Here is a 19,786-nt window from a genome sequence, read left to right on the forward strand (position 1 = left end):
CATTATTCTTCTGCTAGTTTTTGTACCGTTGTGGGGTGTCTCTGGGTTATCCTGTGGGCCAAACAGAGAACAAAAATGTTATCCTGCTAGATACCAAGCTAGGAACCATCCTTTCTCCTTCTACCTTCCCCTGCAAGTGCAACTTTGTTTTCTGATTTAGCAATCTGAAAAATGAGATACATACTACATTTGTTGGATGTGACTGGAACAGCTTGCTAGAAGAGGGTAAAAAAAAAAAAAAAAAAAAAAAAAAAACAACACAAAACTTCTTGGATATGTGTGATACTTATTTTTTTCATGTATAAACCTGTACTGTTGGTCAAAGGATTTTGAGATTGATTAAAATTTTCCTTTGTGAGTCTGTCTTTAGCTAGAGCAATGTGTGGTGCAGCATACGGGCCACGTAGCAGATTTGCAATCAGAAATTAGGTTTGATGACCCAGAAGGTTTCTTCTTGTCCTGCACTCCCTTGAAATGCTGTCCATATCATCTGCATTTTTCTGTTGCTGTTGCAGTCAGCTAACAGTGAATCAGCGTATTCAGTTCAGAGAGCTGAAAACGTGCTGAGATTTTGCAGTTGCTCTTCTAGCTCCTGCTACTTTTTTCAGTTTTCCCCTGTGAGAGAGTCATGTAAGTGCTGTCTCTGTCTACCCATGTGTGACATGAGGTGATGATATCTATGTACTGCATTAGGAGAAGTCCCAAGAATCTCTATAGTGTTTTAAAATAGATGAAAGGCATGTGACAGGAGAAGTAGCAGTAGTATTAGAGTGTCAGTACCCAGCACTGGTGGGTATTTTTCCTTCTATCCATCAGCCTTACATTTGACTAGTTTTTAACAATTTATCTCTTCTGTTATTGATCCAATGAACTCCCTAGCTCATGAGTGTCAAGTGTATTTTGCATTATGGCATTGTTTTGGTGCTTTTATGTTGAGATATATCTAGTTAGCCTGCAGGAGATCATTTTTTTCGTGCTTAATGAAAACTGAAGTAAAAGCCAAAAAGAAAAGCCTGTATTTGCCTTTTACAGGAAAGCCAAATTCAGGTTCATTTACTGTGTTGCACGCCTTGCAAATTTAATGAACAGAGTTAGTGCCTCTGCTTTTCAAAAAGATTGCATAGGAGTGTAATTGTAAAAAAGACAATGAGAATATTGTTGTTTTCTAATTCATTATTGTAAATTCACATGTGCTTTTCTCTTGGCTTTCCTGACTCCATGCTTGAGTATTTGAGGGAAAATTCTGGGGCTTATCAGTTTGTATGATATTTTGAATCACCTTTACGTGTTTTTTTTTTGGTTTAATACTCATCATTTGAGCATCAGAAGAATGTCTACTTTGAAGAGTTTAATGTGCTCAGAAAGACGGGAAGTGCTCTGAAGTGTTGGATAGATAAGAGTGATGCTTGGGTGTGTAGGCACAGAGAGCTGCTGCTTTGCAGTATCAAAGTAAGCCAGTAGTGCACTGGATGGAGTAACCAACCACTAGGGAAGGAGAGAACATGAAGTAGGGGTGAGCAGAGCCATGTGCTGTCACATTGGGTATCATTTTGCGTAATAACTTGATGTTAAAAACAGGCTGAAGAGGTGTTGAGTGCCCCAGCACCTTTCGGGATCTGTTGGGGTGGTTATTTCAGACAAAAAGTGGATGCTCTGAGGCTTTGAGGGAGTGTGTGCTGCTTTCCTCTCCCACAGATGATGTCAACTGGTGCCATTGGTGCTGGTGGGTTAATGTGAAATTGTCCTGCTGCTGGTTTAGTAGGTACAGTGGTGAAGTGCCCTCATGCATGCAGGTATATAAAACAGCTGTCTTCCTCTCTGAAGTGCTTGTCCCACTTCCCTAAGAAAACAGGGCTTTTATCGAGAGACATTTGTTCTTTGGAAATCACACGTTTCTATGTGGTCAGGCAGAGGTGGGATCCCAAAAGCTTTCCCCCCGTGTCATGGAAATGTAGAAAGGTTTAAGAAACTCTGAATGGGAACGCTAGTTCTAGAAAAAGAGACAATTTTGGTTTAATGACCTACAAACACAGAATCTGTCACACCTCTGAGAAAGGCACTAAAGCAAATGACTGTCTTGCAAAGTCCATGACAGAGCCAAGGCCAGACACCCTTAGGTCTGCCGGCTGTTCTCATCTCCCATCTACATTTCCATCCTCCTGATCTACGAGAAGAGCATGCCCATGTCTGTAGCAGCAGTGCTGCTGCTGAGCAAAGTTTCACAGCCTGGTGAAATCTTCCCTGTGAAATGTGAGCTCCTGTGCACAGAGAGAAGCAGATGTAAGCGGGTCTCTCAGGGAAGGGTTAATGTGGCATATTTTCACAGCTGTGATGCATTAAGCTACCGTGAAACCCTTCTGTAGTAGGGGGTCAGGGAAATGTTATGCATTGCAGGGAGAAGGAAGATAAATTAGGCAGCCTAAAGACATCTTGATAGCTTACCTAATTTGCCTTTTATTTGCTGTTGAGGCAGTCCCTGTATATGCAAATACCTGCAGAGGAAGAGATGAAACAAGATTTTCAAGACTGTTTCAGCTCAACGGCCCCCAAAAGAATAATGCAACTCTTTCTGACAAAAATAAAATAAAATAATATAAAATAACACTACAGAAACAAACCAAACAAAAAGCAAATGGCAAAAATAAAGATATCCTAAAGTACTGAAGTACCTAATTTTTCTCTGCTCTCCACCCCACAGTCTAGAGGAGAGATAACATTATATGAGCAACAGCAGGGTATGGCTACCTCGGGACAGCCATCATTTTTCTTAAAAGTTCCCTCACTGAGAGTAAGGGAATTAAATAAGTAAAGATCAGTATATCAATACTGTGAAAGATTATTTCATAGCAGTTTGTAAATATATTTCAATTTAAAAATGAAGTCAGGGTGACCTTGAACAGATAAGACTCGTACCTTTAAGAGTGATCATGCTGTTTGCAGGCAGTACCACAGAGCAGTGAATAATACCATGTGGGCCAGTGTCACTAGATAATCTTCTCTCAACTCTAGCATCTTAAAAACCTCTTCCTCTTGAGATGTTCAAAAAATCTACAGGCCACTCAGCTCCAGATCACTTTCGTTATGTTGAAGTAGTTCTCATCTTGCCTCTTCACAAGCTCACTTCTGAAGGTTTTCTTTTTTTAAAATTTAAATCACAGGTAGTAGTGTAAAAGCAGAAGAGGGATGCTTTAGAATCCTAGAATCATTAAGGTTGGAAGAGACCTCCAAGATCATCTGGTCCAACCATCACCCTACTACCAACGTCACCCACTAAACCATGTCCCTAAGCACCAGGTCCAACCTTAAAGAGAGCATGTAAAACATACAAAGGCAGAACTGTTTTAGCAGTGAGCAGTAGGGTGTGCTTGCCATTGTACAAATCAACTATAGCCCTTTGCAATACAGGAGACCTGGTGTTTTGAAGTGGTGGGATCGCCCTGAGACCTCAGGCTTGCAGTTCTGTTAACGACCTGGGAAAAGTTGAGCATCTCTGTTGCTGCTCTGCAGGAATTCTGCGCACCTGCCATAGCACATCCTCATCCACATCCTCATTTGCAGACACAAACACATCGTGACACCAGTCCAAAAAATCAGGTTTGTGAGGGAGCTGGGGAAGTACTTCTGGATAGTTCTTCCAGGTTTGGCCACATGGAAGCGTAAGACGAGGAAAATGTCAAAACCCTAGAGAATGTCAAAACCCTGGAGCAGCATCTTGAAGGTTCTTTCTGCAGATTTTCAGCAGGATTGCCAAACGTTTGTACAGCTGTTTTATATTCAGCTGTGCTAAATCTGAAATCTGGAGAAGAGGTAAGCCACACACTTAAAAAAAAAAAAAAAAAAAAAAAAAAAGTATGTTACTGAAGTGCAGTCAAATGTTGTTGACTGCTCATGCATGATGCACTTAATATTTAAGTGGCACATTGCCAGAATGCAAAATGTTGTTTATTTTTATTTCAGTGAAATTGTCGATCCAGTAAAGTGGGTCAAGGTATGGCTGATAGAATCCTAACACGGCGTATAGAAACAGGTCACAGTATGCCCGAGTAAGTAGATCCAGCGTGTTACTCGAGTGAAAATCAGGAACTGTTGAGCCGTGCATATCTTTATAAATTTTGCCCATTCAAGTGCTGGCAAGATCTGAGATCAGCTTTTCCATACGTAATGTGGGACTCTGCAGTGAAATGCTTGCTTCTCTTTCTGAACCCATCTGTACAAGTCTTACAGGCTTTGGGTTGTTTTTTTGCCTGCAAATTTACAGTTGTGCACATGTTTAAATAAAATAAATTAAATAAACAGGCAACCCCACAATGAAGAGGTTATTCCAGTCATTTTTCAGTGTTACAAAGCCATTTGGCAAGCACACGGCTCGAACAGCAGCTCTCTCAAAAGTGTTAAGAACTCAGTTAGTGGAAGAAACAAATGGTGAAATTTTGTGAGATTCAAGAATGGCAGGGTTGGTGAGATGTAAACATTTACTTGGATTGTGTGATATTGGACGCATTTGCTTCTGTCATGCAAAGCCCTGCAGTTGCTCTTCCATAACCTAAGCAGGTAGGTCCATCAACTGTAGTAGAGTCATTGTGCTTTTATTTATTTGTAAAGTCAGAATATAATTTCTGTTTTGTTCTCCTGCCTGTGTGCCACACAGACAGACATGGATGCACATAGGATGCAGTTTTCAGGTTGGGATAAACAATAATGTAAATGTATTTGTTTTATTAGAACTGACATTTTTATTCACAGAAGATACATCCATGCTGCCTTTTCCCTGTCCTTACTTCCATATTCAGTTTAAATTATGTCTTTTTTCTTTTCTAACTTTTTCAGTAGTTTTTGTGTGGTTTATCTTTCTTGAAAGACCGAACCAGCAGTACAGTTAGCTCTCTGCTGATACGTGTTCATTGCTGCCTTAAGGGGCTTAGGCCTAAACCTGGTGTTATTACATTTTGTGGATGTATGTTGTTCATATCAGCGTGGGGCTGAAGGGGAAGGTGATCAGTTGCTCGATGTTGCACACTCCTTCCTCCGAGTTAGACTAGAAGTCAGAGAAGGCAATATGATATGTTGAAGGGTTTTGTGCATTATCCAGGGCGAGTGGAATGGAGATTGACATCTTTTTATTCTATTCCTAGAATTGTGTCCTGAGTCTAACCAATTTTCATGTGTTACATTTTCAGAAATGCCAGTAGCAAATATAGTAGTTCTACCTCCTCTTAAATTGTAGCAGATGATTCAGACCAGGCTTACAATCTGCAATAATAAACTAAATAACTATGTGTATATGGGTGTGCTTAGATATGGAGAAGTATGCTTGAAAAAGGGAAGATATTTTAGGGAAATATTTCAAATACCATTCCCAATCAATGAAGTATAAGATGCTCGCTTTTGTTTTAGAATCAGAATTATAATAGTTCAGTGGGAAAGGGCCTACAGAGGTCATCTAGTCCATCTGCCTGACCACTTCAAGGCTAACCACAAGTTAAAGCATGTTATTATGGGTATTATCCAAATGCCTCTTGAACCAAGTGTAATACAATCCAACAGTTTGACCAACAGCCCTAGAATCACAGAGAAAAAAGAAGGAATGAGCTGTTAGATAGCTTCTTTGTGTTTCTATCACAATCCTTGTCTCTGGATGATCTTTATTATTATTATTATTATTATTATTTTTTGTATTAGGTTTAACATCTTGTCGATCATGCTCTTTTTAAATGTACTATGAGAAAGTCCTTAATGTGAGATCCCTATAGTATTGATATATTCTCTTCCAAATAGTTTTAATAGAAGTACATTTCTCCCCTTAAATGTAGGAGGTAGTTCCTTCTTTGATCTTCTTTTGACTCTTGATTAGTTTCTCTTTGTGTGTGATCCTAAACTATATATAATTTGTTTTTTCCTAGTACTACCAGAAACCTATTCTCAGAGCTCTCCTTTCACAGATGAGCTGAAAGATATTTTCAGTCTTTATTTACTGAATTTTGTAGGGGGTTAAAAAAAAAAAAAAAAAAAAAAAAAAGAAAAGTAAACAGAAGGTATATCTCTGTAGGCATAAAGTACAGCAAAAATCTTGTAGGCTGGCATTAGCAATGCCAGAAATCTAGGAAACATTATCTTTAGCACAGATTGAATTGTATTTGCCCTTGAGCACCACTTCATATATGATAACCTCTCCTTCACCAGTCTGTAAGACTGTCTCACACAAGCGTGCTTATTAAGATAGGTAGGTACCTACAGATAAGTCTGGTTTAAACATACAATTTTGTAATAAATATATTTACAGACTGTGCATTCCCTTTCTTTGATAAGTGCTTGGTGGTAGTTCAGTCTTTGTCAAACATATGGCTCTTGGTGGCAGGCATCTTCACAGCGCTGCCTTTGGGGAATGCTGCTGAGATTGGAATAGTTCTGGGTGTCAGGACTTGCCTATGCCAACTGCTTGATCAGATGTGAACGTTCTGCTCTAATAACGTAAATTAGAAATAAGAATCCAAGCTCTCATGAAATTTACTGTGACCAATGGGTAAAGAGTATACAGAGACATCACACCTGCTTCTCAAATTCTCTGTGAGGATTCTGATTGGTATCCTTAGTTACCAGCTGGACACCTATGTTATAAAAATTATTTTGTACTTTTTTGAAAACAGGTGCTCAGGTAGATGTATCAGTGCTTTTGGTGTTGCTTTTCTGTGTGTCATCAGAATTTGCAGTAGCAGAAGAAAAGAGTTATTGCAAAATTGGAGCAAATATTCAGGTGCTGTACATACCCTGTGCTCAACACAGCACCTTTCAGTGATCCCACATAGCCAGTGCAGTTAGCTGTGTTACTAACAATCTCACTTATGTTTGCAGTCTGCATCTCCTTTCCCTATGATGGCGGGAGCAGGAATTGGTTTCAGTGCAATAATTAGTGTCCTCATTCAGACTGGATTTCTTGGTATTGTTGTTTATACTGCTCCATTTCAGATTTATTTTATTTCGTGTCTAACTCTTAACTGATTCTCTTCAGTTGATCCCAGACAATATTCTCTAAGCAAACATACATGTAAAGCCAGCTTACATATAACTCAATGTTCCCCTTTGGGTCATCTTCCACCTCTTGACCGTAGCCTACCACAATCCGTGTCATTAGTCACCACTTCCAGCTAAAACCTTTTGAAGGATTCAAGATGAGATGGGTCTTACACTCCTAAAACACAATTTCTGTCAAAGAGACAAGGTGGAAGGAACACAGTGCCCTGGTTTGGTCAGTCCCCTCAGATAAGGGTGCTTCCTAGTAATAATGTACTTCTACAACCTGATGAACTATCTGGAGTGTATTGCAAATGCTGCTTTCCAGCCAAAGCTGCCAAGTTGTTGCACAGCTACAATTTCCTTGCGCAAAAGCCACACCAACACCAGAAGCCGTTAGCTGTCCTTAGCTGCATAGTGTTGATATTCCCAGGGCAATGTAGGCAGTAGCAGAAGATCTTGAAAATGCATATGCTAGCTTACTGTTCATTTTTGGATCGATTGCACAGATAATTTGATAGGATTTGCAAAAATTGCATGCCATGCATCTCCTCAGATTTACTGCAGCCTTCTGGCTCCTTTCATCATCCATGTGTATCGCCTCTCTCAGATTTCGTAAGCATGGGGATGTTAATAAATGACACACAGTGGTTGCTGAGGTTACCCAATAAATTTTCAAATTTTGCTTAATTCTACTATTATATTTTTACTAGGGATTGGAGCCTCTTTTGTTGCCAGCTTCACTCATTTGCATGTGGCACAATATCAGATGTTTCACGGAAATGGAGATAGATTTGATTTTCCTTATCCTTTTCCCTTCCTTTAATCAGACCCTAATCTTCATCAAGTACCAACTCTACTACTCTATCCAAACTCTTGACTTCTACAATCTACTTTCCTATCCCTTCCAGTTTTTCTCTTACTTTTTGTTTTACTCTCCATTTTAATAAGTATTTTTTGTCACGCAGATATGCCTCAAGGCCTCTGTCCAGTAGACTTCATTAAGTAGCCATCCTAACTATTCATAATTAACCTGAATTTTAAAATGTGCATACTTATTTTTTGAAGTAAATTTTGTTAATAGAGCTGCAAGCTTGCTTTTCTAAAACGTAAAATCATCTTTCCCTACCTCATTTTTTTCCCACCTAGAATAGACTGTTAAAAAACAACTGAAAAATATAAACTCCCAGAAACTAGTCCTCCCTGCCCTGAAGGCTGCTAAAATTATTGCAGTTATTCAAGCAACCTTAACTGTTGACAGAAATTTTTGTTTGTTTTATATAGCTACCATATTTCATTCAGAAACTACTAAAAATATAACAATCTTAGAGACCATCTGCTTGAAATGATAGTGCTTACCAGAGCTAAATTTTTTTAAACTTTTCTGCTTTGTTCATTCGCTCTCCTAGAACTGGTTACATGACAGTATTCTGTGTTAAAAGTTGCTTTTTGGAATTAATTTTCTTCTTAAGCCCAAGGTACACACAAACATTGCCAAGAAGTATTTATCCATCACTTACTTGTCAGCTTGTCTTTTAGGAGATCAGAGGGGAAAAGTAAGCGCAGCCTTGTTTTTGTATGTAAATACCATATTAAGACTTCAGGTTCATTAGGACAATTAAGTGTGCCTTTGATTAAGGGACCTTTTCCTTTTGCCCTTTGATTGCCTCTTTTCTCCTGGATTCCAAGATAAGACAACAAAGAATCTGAGCTGGTTATCATAGTACATGGTATACTATTGCACATAATGCTGTTTGGTTTTGTGTGTGTGTATTTCTTTATTTGGTTGAGTAATACACATATTAAGGAAAAAATTTCCTTTGGGAGGCTATTTGGTGTTAGAAATTCCAACACTTTGAAGCATAGTTATTTGGTTTAAAACAACACCTTTCAAATGTTCCCACTCGTTGTCTGGTCATACAAGCTGTTTTCTTCTGGTATTTTATATCCTCTCCAAAATACCAACACCTGCACTAGGGATCTAGGAATGAGAATAAATTACAAGAGGAGCTCAAATAATGAATTGCTCATCAGTAAGAGGTTTTGTTTTGTTTCATTTTTTCTTTTTATGTAAAAATATTTTCTGAATGATTTCTGGTTGGTTGAGAGCCATGTATATAGGAGAGAACTCTAGCATAGTTGAACTCCCTGTTAACATTTGTAACTACCTAGGTATCATAACTGTGAGAAAGTAAGTACAAGAGGAAGCAAACACATCAGATAACGTTGTTTGTCACTGCCCTGTGTCAATTTATGATTTGTTAATGAGTTTGTTCAGCCCATTGTTGAACAGAAATAAGTGCTTAACCAAATAACTTAACCTGTAGAGTTATAGTGAGCTAGCATATGCAGCAGATGTGGTGTTTGTCATGCCATCATCTTCAGCTGCAAGCCCTGATCTTATTAAGGGCTAGTTAGCTAGTTTTCCTCTCTCAGAGGAACTATCTAGCAAAGTATTTGGTGCTCAGCCTGTAAACCACAGGGTTCTCTGAATCCTTCTAAGCACCAGCTCAGTTTCTGAGTCTGTTTGGTGAAGGCTACTCAAGTCTCCCAACATTGTGAGGCTGTATTTCTGTAAGAAGTGTTTTGTTCTCCTCAGGAAGATACTCATTTTAAATTAGGTATTCTTCTGTGTCATTTCTGTGAACTATTTAAAGCTTGTTTGTTTAATCCATAGTTATTGTCCTTATCCTACAGATGAAACTGCTTCTAACATCATTAGCTGCTTAATGTCCCAGTTTGTTCCTAACAGCTGCCAAAGTTTCTAGCCTTCCCTAATACCTCTTCATTGTTCCACATTACCAAAATATCAGTTCAGTGTTAAAGTCTTTCTGATCTATGGTCTAAAAGTCTCCCTTAGAAGCTTTCTAACAGTCTGTGTTGTCCCAAGGATTCACTGGAATAGTCCGCACACGATTTATTATTACACTTCTGTTTTCTTTGTATTAAACACTTAATGTGAAATGTAATATTTATGTCTTACCATCTAATTTGTCAGAGCAGAAGTAGCAGATGAAATTCTGGGTTTATTTTTCTACATCTATTTATATTCTAGATCTTTACATAAAGATACGACTGTAACAATAACTCAATCTGGCAAATGTTCTGGGTGAGAAAAGAACAAACAAAAGAACAAACAATACTTCTCTTTCATAGTAATCCATTATTATTGTAAAATGAGTCCTGTTGCAATGAAATGTCTTGGAGAGCTGTCATATTTGAGGCATGAGATGCCTGATTTACTTGAGACTGCAGAGCTACTGTAAGCTTTATTCAAACACAGGTGGGGGACTCAACACAAGTTCGGGGAGTCAACTCCTTCCACTTGTTTTAGCTACCTAACTTACACACCTAAATTGGGTTTGTCGTCATAATGGCTGCTCCACTGAAGAGAAACAAACCAAATGGAAATTCAGTGCTGCTTGCTCTGAATTATCCCCTGGTGTGGCTCTTGTATGCCTCCAATGAAGACATGAGGGGTTTGGCTTCCCAGGTGCCCCATGCAGGGATCCCAGCTGAATGCTGAGGATGAGGTGGTGTCAAATCTCCTGTTGCCTCCTATAGGGCAAGTGGGATGAATGTGGCCAAGGCCAGAGAGCCCTATTCCTGTATTACCTTCTATGTGCAGCACTAGATGGAAGATGATGAAAACTATTCATATGGCACAAAAATTAGCCCTTAGGAAGAAGGCATGTGGGAGCTGAAGTATCTCGTGCAGAGTGGCTGCATGCATGTCTGGCTTTCGGGACACAAAGCCCAAAGCCATTTTCATGACTCCTTATACCCAGAGATACAGAGGGGACAAATTACCTGCAGAGACAGGCTGATGTTAAGTTCGGCTCTGGAAGCTGCAGAATGCCTGCTGGGGCTTGTTCAGCACACTTGGGTTCGGTTGTTTCATTTGATGCTAATGGCATGTCATGCTTTGTAGGATTAAAGGACACTGCAAACACTGAGTCATTGTACTGGCCTATCTGCTCTAGGTTGGGTAGTATTAATGAAGACTTAAAAGTAATCAATTGTGTAACTGTGTATTGTATAACTGTAATGTTTGTAAAATTATATAACAGTATATATAATATATAATACAAATTTTATAATATAACTTTAAACATGGACCATATCTGGCAACAATAAACTGAAACACAAAATAGGTAATGACTTCCTATATGAGAGCATTTTTTTATTAAATAAAGATTGCAGTATGTAAAAAAGACTTTTTGACAAAGTAACATTTCTTAGCAAACCATTTAAGAGTTCTGATTCTAGCACTCCATATTTGAATTTTAATAGAGACAGTATAATGGTGTAAGCATGGATCTTTCTGTTCTTATATTAAATTTTATATAGCCTTTTTTATTTAAGGAAGTTTAGCGCTTAGAGATGTAATTCCATAAAGTTATTTATTCTATAAATATTCTATTTATATCTTTACTCTAGCTATTCTAGCTTTAACTTTTTTTTTTTTTTTTTTTTTGGTAGTACAGTTTAGAATGAAAAAATAGCTTAATATTTGATTGAATCTTCACTTCGTAGCAGAAAATATCAAGATTTTACTTAGACATGTATTTTGTCTTTCTGGCCAAACTGTTGCCACATTTATCCTCTAACAGCAGAATTTTTGCTGAATCTTTCATGTTTGTTTTCACACAGAGAGTTTGGATGGCGAGATCCAGAGCTTCCAGAAGTTATACAGATGTTACAGCATCAATTTCCCTCAGTACAGTCCAATGCTGCAGCCTACTTACAACACCTCTGTTTTGGAGACAATAAAATAAAAGCAGAGGTAAGATCTGTAATTCTTTTATTTTCAACTGTGATGCTGTCTGCCATTTATCCCCACCATTATTTATATGTATTTTTAAAAGAGTTACAACAGAAATCTTGTATATGTGTCTGGACCAATTTTTTCAAGGTTTCACTTAAGTCACTTGTTACTGTTAGAGAAAGGAAGATTGCAGAAAACATTATCATCACTCATTTGGATGGCTTTTTTGGTTTTGGTTATAAGTATTTTGATTGATTGCATACCATTTAAACACTATCAGTAGTTGTTTCTAAACAGCTAGTGGTATAGTCTTGATCCCACTGAAGCATTTCGTTAGGATTTTCACAGACAGAAGATTGGACACTAAATATAAACGCACACAAAATGAGAAATAAACAAACTTACCCTGAATCAAAGCCTGCTTTAATGTACAATTGTGCGACTAGAGATTAATTTCACTGGGTTTGTAGCTTGAACTGTGATAGTTGTTCTATGATCTTGAAATTCAGTGCGGATTGTACCTAAAATGTAATTCAAAAGGCAACACAGACTTTGTTCTGTACCTGTAGCTGATCTGTACATCTTGCTTGCTTGTTCCCCGTGGTTGATGGGACGAATTCAGCTTTTGGCACAAGTTAAAACAGAAAGAAGGCAGCACTGAGGGATCTGACAAACACACAGGAGTCAATTAAAATTGAATGAGTGAAGCTGTTACCAGCCCCAGCTGCCTCCCTGGCCCTCTCAAAAATACTGCTAATCAGGGACACGTGGAGTGCACATAAATCCATGCCTGTACTGGCATCCCTTAGCCTGGTATATAGAGGTGAACTGAGATCAAGATCTGCTATTACTTGTTTGTCTGAGCTGTGAAGTGATGCTGGCTTGCTAGCCCTCATTACCCTCACACTCAACACACTGCACACCACAGCAGCTTTCCCTTTGGGGCTTTTTCATGCCGGGGAAATTCCCAAGTGAGTAGGTAAGCGTACTGTCTTTTGGCATTGGCAGAGCTGCACTGTGTGCATACATCACCCCAAACATCTCAGAAATAATAACAATAATAATAAAAAGTTAAAGAGAAGAAAAGAGAGCTCTGTTACAGGTACAGCTGAAAGTTTCATTACACACTCTCTACTCTTTTCTCCATCCTTAGTTCACTAATTAGTTTCTCAGTAAAGGAATTGATCAGTCACAGAGAAAAGGCAGTTAAATGATTAGAGCAATTTGTTCATTGTACAATCTGTGCTTCCTCCTGTTAGCCATAGATTGAGAGCTCTTAGGTAGCTATCACATTTGAGGGAAGAAAATGGTTTGATTTTTCTTGCTAACTATTAAGGGAAAAATCGCCTATAAGACTAGCTGTTGTCAATGTGACCCATGCTGTTAGGACATCAGCCTTTGTAAGCTTTGGACTCATGACCTGGGAGGGTGAGAGTTGTCCTGGGTCTGGCTGGGATGGAGTTAACTTTCCCTGCAGCAGCCCACACAGTGCTGTGCAGCTAGAGCAGCAGTGGTATCACACCAGTGTTGTGTCTGCTGCTGAGCAGTGCTGGCACAGCGTCAGGACTCCCTCTAACGCCCTCCAGAGCCACCAGGCTGGGGGTGGGCAAGAGGTGGGGAGGGGACATCACCAGGGCAGCTGACCTAAACCAACCAAAGGGATATTCTATACCATGTGGTGTCACACTTAGCAATAAAAGGTTTCCTTTCCCCTTTAGTTAAATTATTTTGTTTTCCATTAATAATAATTTTACCTTATTAATTTCTTCTCCTTTAGTTAAATTATCCTTATCTCAACCAGTGAGTTGCTTTTTTTTTCTTTTCTTCTTCTCCTCCTTTTCTGAGGAGGGGGAGTGAAAGAGTGGCTGTGGTGGAGTTCAGCTTCCTAGCAAGGTAAAACCACCACAGAATATAGCAACATCAAACAGGCTAACACAAGGCAGCTCTCTGCAGTGCTTCTCTGAAAAAGGACAGCAGATGAGATGAGGATTTCCCACTTTATTTGCTATTATTCAGGGCTTTGATGTACTCTTCTCACTATAATAGGTAAACTGTCTTTGGAAAGAAGCCAAAATCCATATTTTTTTCAACAGCTCACTGAAGAATAAATATTCATTCAAACTTCTAGTACTGTGAATTTTTTTAAGAAGACAAAAAAAAATATGTATCATTGTATTTTCTAATGCTTTATGAAACTTTTTAAACTATAGCATGGAATGCTACCAAGCTATTTTATCTGTATCTATCTATCTCCCTATAGCTTTTAACCAGAAGTACATTTTGTGTTTATGCCATGATTCAGCCAAACACCTAAACATTTTGGGTGTGCTTCTTGGGATCAGGAGCTTCCCCAGGGGATAGATAGCATGCCTAAGGTCTGCTTAGGTTCTCCACTGAAAAATAATTTTTTGAGGAGCCTTTTCTGTGAGGAGATCAAAATTCTGTCAATAACGGGAATGTTATACCAGATCTCAACCCCAAAGTTGGCCAAATTCGTACTAGGCTTTTGCCCAGCCAGAACTTGAGTGGTTCTGCTAAACCTAATGGACAAAGCACGTGCTAACTCTTAAGGATGTGTCTGAATTACAAGCTGAAAGAAGATGCTAAGTAATAGTTGTAGTTGTAGCTCTAGTTGTGCCACCCATGATGACAGGGAAATGCACCAGCTTGAATGCCAGGTGGATAGAAAAGAAGCTCCAGGACTAATTTTTGTTTTCCTTGCAACCTATTTTCAAATTAGTAATTGAGAAATTGTGAAGTCCAAATGTGAGTTTGGGATTACACAGCTGAAAAATTCCTATTCTTTTGAAGCATAGAAAACTCTTTTCTTTCACCGAATACCAACATAGCAAATAGCTTGGACTAAAGAAAGAAAACTGCCTTGGTGGCCTTTCAGACTCTGGAGAAAGGCCAAACATAGGAACATGTAAACTAAGAAAACTGCTGGTGTTTCATAATCCTGACAGTCAGTGAGGGAAAGCAAATTGGCTGAATTCAGTAGTTTATATAAGTGTTAATGTGTAACATAGCCTTGAACGTCATCATGCACACGGAGAGAATTAATATTACTATGCAACGATTTAGACCGTGGCAGTGTGAAATTTGAAATGCAATGTAGTTGTTAAAGTTTCAACTCTGGAAGTTACCTGACAAAAAAGTAGCATTTGTTTACTTATCGCTAATGAACATCAAATTGTCACTCTGTAATGAAAGTCTATTTTGTCATGTAGTTCTGGAAATAACCATTTTGAAATAAATTCACTATTATTTTAAGCATGATTTATGCTATATTGTCTACCAAAAAGGCGATTAATGATTTTTCATCAGAACTTGACCATTCTTTCATTCTTCCAGTTTTGTGTTTGTGTAGTGATAAACTTGTCCTACTCTTAGGAGCGTTTAGTGATATGTTATAAAATTCATCCATATGTACATGGGAGGTCTGAAGCCTTTATATTCCTTCTGAGTAGCATAGCATCAACTAAAATTTAGGCAAATAGGAATGGAAAACAGCAGCTGAGACTATATGCATTTCTGATATGCTAACACCTTTTAGGGTTTTACTAACATGTTTTTCTGTTCTAAAATATTTTAATTTCTGTCGCTGAAGTGTGGAAAACTACCCCTTGCTCCTCTCTGTCATCGCCAAGAAAAGGAAGTAGAAATGCTCTATAGAAGACAACCTTGAAAAAGAAATTCTGTCCAAAACACCAAGTACGGCTAGGGAAAAGAACTTTTTCATCTAATCTTGATTGTGTTCTTTATGCTAGGTGATATTTCTAACCCACATGTTGATCTCAGGATTTCTTTTAAATTTGATGATATCACTCTAATTGCATCTTTATTTCTGCATAAGTGTAAAAGCCCTGCTCGTTCTTTTATGCAGCAGCTCTTTCAGACCAATGAGATCTGCAAAAGCCCTACTTTAACTCAAAAGACTTTCAGACAAAGTTGGTAACTGTTCATGTGAAGATGCTCCAGGCTGGCTACAGAGCTGTTGGAAGTAATTTATTTTTTCAAGCAGACTCACACACAAAATAATAATAATAAAATAAATAAACTTTCTGGAAACTTCTGGAGTGAAATAGGTTTTAGATTTCTATTAGAATTTTCGTTTTTCTCCTTCCAGCCCTGAACATGCTAGTACTATGTAAATGTGATAAGCAGTGACACTTGGTAAATATGGTGTTGTTACTGCTTGAAGATGCTGCTGCTTTATTCAGCTCAAAACAGTTGAGTCTTTATTTAAAAGTATGATTGCAGCTGCTGGTCTCACCTGGAAGTTTTCCTCACATGCCACTTCTGAATCTCCTTAAGTATTGCTGGCTGTAAGACGATCACTACGGCTGTTGTCAGTAGCATTTCTAATTCTCTACTGGTATGCCCTGTGCTTGGTGCTTAAGTGGTGCAACAGACTAGTATTAGAGCAGAGTTGAATAACATTGATTATTTTTGCTAATATCTGATAGTTTTTCTTTTTTCAGAATAAAACAACAATCCTAGCTGAAGATCTTGCATACGTGAAAGGGGACATAGGTAGGGAGAACGCTAAAGATTGTAAATATTCTGAGGCAGCCCATTATAGATAGGCATCATAATTCTGAAAGGCAGAATTTCAGAATGCTTTAGAGATTTATCACGTAAATTAGGCTTTCATTGATAACAGTGAAGAATGCGACTAGAATGCAAAAGGAAAGGAGGAAAGGGGTTTAGATCAGATATTTGAAGGCAAATGCAAAGCTATCAGGCAAAAGAGCACAAGAAGGGTCTTTCAGATTACATTTTGTCCTTAGGAGAGGGCTTTTACACCAACAATAGTGGGATTGTGTGCAGAGCCAGAGTAGTTAGCCCTGGATGCCAGAAAGGAACAAACATGGGATATAGGAAAAGAGAAGCATTTTAGATTAGTCAGCAGAGAACATTTCTTTAAAAGAGCACATTCTATTAAACACAGGATTCATTCTTCTACAGCAATTTTTCTTCCTGTAATGACAGCTTACTCCTTTGTATGAGGTCGCCATATAAAAGGATTGAGTTGTGCAGTTTCACACGCCAACACCATTTCACTCTCATGGAACATGGCAACCTGCCATCAGCTGCAAAGGTGTAACAGGTCACTTGGGGTTTTTGGCACCAATGACTCCCTTCTGCAAGCTAGGAAATTAATTTTAGCTATCAAAGCCATAGCACGTGGACATCCTTATCTCAGGAAAACTGTGCAAAGATGCCAAGAACACTAACTGCTGAACTGTCCTGCCTGCAGCCTTCCCTTGCATCCCTAATAAACCCTGATGCATTGGAGAGTTTCCTGTTTATCTTGTATAGTCACTTCACAGTCTTAGAAGAAAAGTACCAGTCCAGACATTACTGCATGGAGTTCAAAAAATGAGTGATTGCATGCCTAAAGTGTTCATTTTCTCTTGCTCAAAACCATGATTCACGTTCATTTTGTCATTAACTTTAAAAGTGTTTCTGCATCTTCTCCTATGAGTTCTTCAGAATATGCCCAGAACCTTTTCAACAAGGTCCCACTGTTCTTTCATATGTCATTCAGTGTGCATAGGCTATGAGTTTAGTAACTCATTTATCCTCATTATTTTTATAATGTTGCTGTTGATGTCATTTGTGAGAGCTTGATAAATATATCTTTTTCTTTCTCATTCGCTACTCTGGTAAGTGCACAGTAGCCCATTTGATTGAAATGGAAGATGAATCACAGAAACACTGAATGGTTTGGGCTGAAAGGGACCTTAAAGATCACCCAGTTCCAACCCCCTTCCATGGGCAGGGAAACCTCCCACCAGACCAGGCTGCCCAAAGCCCCATCCAGCCTGGCCTTGAGCACCTCCAGGGATGGGGCATCCACAGCTTCTCTGGGCAACCTGTTCCCTCACCACCCTGATGAACATAAACAGTGTAAGAAAAACATCTTGTTGTATAATGTAAATTAGTTCGTCATCTTCCAGGATATATTTTATTCTCTCCTGTATATCTTTTACTTCGGTAGTTCATGTAATTGCATTGTTGTACTAACTTTGATATCACCCATAGTGCCACCAGACCCATGATGGTCAAGGATACTTATGTGCCTTTCTCTAGAAGGGCTTTGTCCCAGGGAGTACACAACATGTAGTTTTAGGTGATGGACAAATGGTTCATGTGGTGTGACTTCTAGGTCTGCTAGCAAACATTGTCGGAATTCATTAGTCCTTAGTATATGAAGGATCCTGTGGAGAGGTCGGAGGTACTCTCATCATCCTTGCCTTCCAATAATCTTCTTCTCCTGTCTTTCCTTTAATATCTCTTTAACTAAAGGCTGGAATTTGGCTTGTCCAGTTGTAATACTGTCAGGCTTCTATTAGAGACACAATATAAACTCCTTTAATCTCTTCCTGACAGATGATACAGACACAGCATTTAATTTAAATGGAAGAAGTATCTCATAGGTTATACTGAAAAGTAATGAGAAATTGCAGACTCTAAAACATTTGCTACAAGTGCATACTTTTTCTACATGTTTCCTTGTAGACAGAGATAGAAGAGAAAGATAGGGAGAATATGAGAAAATGTCATAAATGAGATACAGATGAGGTAATCATGTATACCGGAGTATATCTGAAATAAATCAGCTTATAGTGAAAGCATATGACTGAAGTTCAAGCCCTAGGTTCATTTTTAGCTGTGTGTTACCATGGGCTCTCCTGTAAAATGAGGATGGTAATTTTATTCTACTTACTTTATTTTACTATTCTCAAGGGTGATAAGTTGGCAGCAACAACCTGTCGATAAGACAACTGTGCAGTTTCAGGTTGAAAAGTTTTGTGAGGGTTTTCCCACTTGGCTTGCTTTCAAGGTACTTTTGTGAAATACCCAAATGGTGCTGAAATGCCAGATCCTTCTCTTTGATACGGACGCCTGTGAGAGCAGAGGAGTTCCCTAGCTGAGCAGCGAGTGTGTGAAAGGCTTATCCCATGCCTCTGTTTCAGTGCTTAGGTATGTCCTTCATGCAGGGCAGCTTCAGGAGGTGGAAAGTTGCCCAAAGGAGGCGTCAGAGGTTTGCACTCAGTGTGGCTGGGCACAAAATCCTGGATCCTTACTGGCAGCAGGCTCTTGTATAGGGCCAAAATCCCTTTTGTTTCCCTTTCACACGGGCTGGAGGGAAGGGTGCAAGGCTGCATCCCAGTGATCCTGATCTGTCCTGTTTGCCTGGCCCAGTGGCTCCTGTGCCATTCTCTGAGTCACATTAATTTAGAGTGGGATGTAGGGACTGAAGACATATTTACCTCCATCTTACTGGAAGACTGATAAAGCACAAGTCTGGAACATGTTGCAGCCAACTCCTCTGTTTTGTTAGGTTTTTAGAAATTACACATTTTTTTCTTCCTATGATCAAGATCTCATCACTCAGATATAGAAACTATGACTTGTCTCACCTATTTCCTTCTTTCCATATGAGAAGTTTTCTTAAAAGCAGCCTTTGCTTTTTGCTGTTGGTGGTTCTTGTTTTTTGTTAATTAGCCCCGTTTGATCGTTTCTGCAGAACTACATAACCTCTCACAAACTCTCTGCTCCCTTCCATTTTATTTATTCCAGTAGTCAGTGGTTTAAGATGTATTTCTGTGTTAAGGAAGGCAGATGTAATCGGTCTGTTTCTCCAGAGTATAACAATGATTTCTGTACTTCAAGCCCATCTCTATTGATATATGTACAGGAGAGTACAGTTTATAGCATTTTAGTGACTTTAGCACTAGTTTTAGGTGTCTGCTTTGGATGTCCCTTTGTGCTGTCTCCCTGATACCCTCATTCCTCTTTTAGTTGAACTGTGTGGATAAAAAAGAAGCACTAACTCACCCTCTGTATCACAGCCCTCTGACTGACCATTTTCCTTCTTTAATACAAAACTGAAACAGATGAGGCAGAAGTGGCTTTATTGGTCTAAACACAGTAGTCTGTGTTACCATTGTTCTTAAGACTGCTTATACTGATAATGGGCTTAAAATATTATTATTT

General features: G+C 38.8%; 1 protein-coding gene across 1 annotated transcript in view; it reads left to right on the forward strand.

Moving 5' to 3' along the window:
* The window catches only part of CTNND2 (catenin delta 2), a gene marked incomplete at both ends in the record, with an annotated part of 525,744 nt that overhangs the window by 347,753 nt on the left and 158,205 nt on the right, over window positions 1-19,786 (forward strand). Inside the window, one exon of the mRNA XM_084281644.1 lies at window positions 11,662-11,794. Within this exon, the coding sequence (XP_084137770.1) occupies window positions 11,662-11,794 (133 nt within the window). The remainder of the gene's footprint in view (window positions 1-11,661; window positions 11,795-19,786) is intronic.

This window comes from Netta rufina (assembly GCF_964035555.1).
Source record: "Netta rufina genome assembly, chromosome: 2".
NCBI classification, from domain to species: domain Eukaryota; kingdom Metazoa; phylum Chordata; class Aves; order Anseriformes; family Anatidae; genus Netta; species Netta rufina.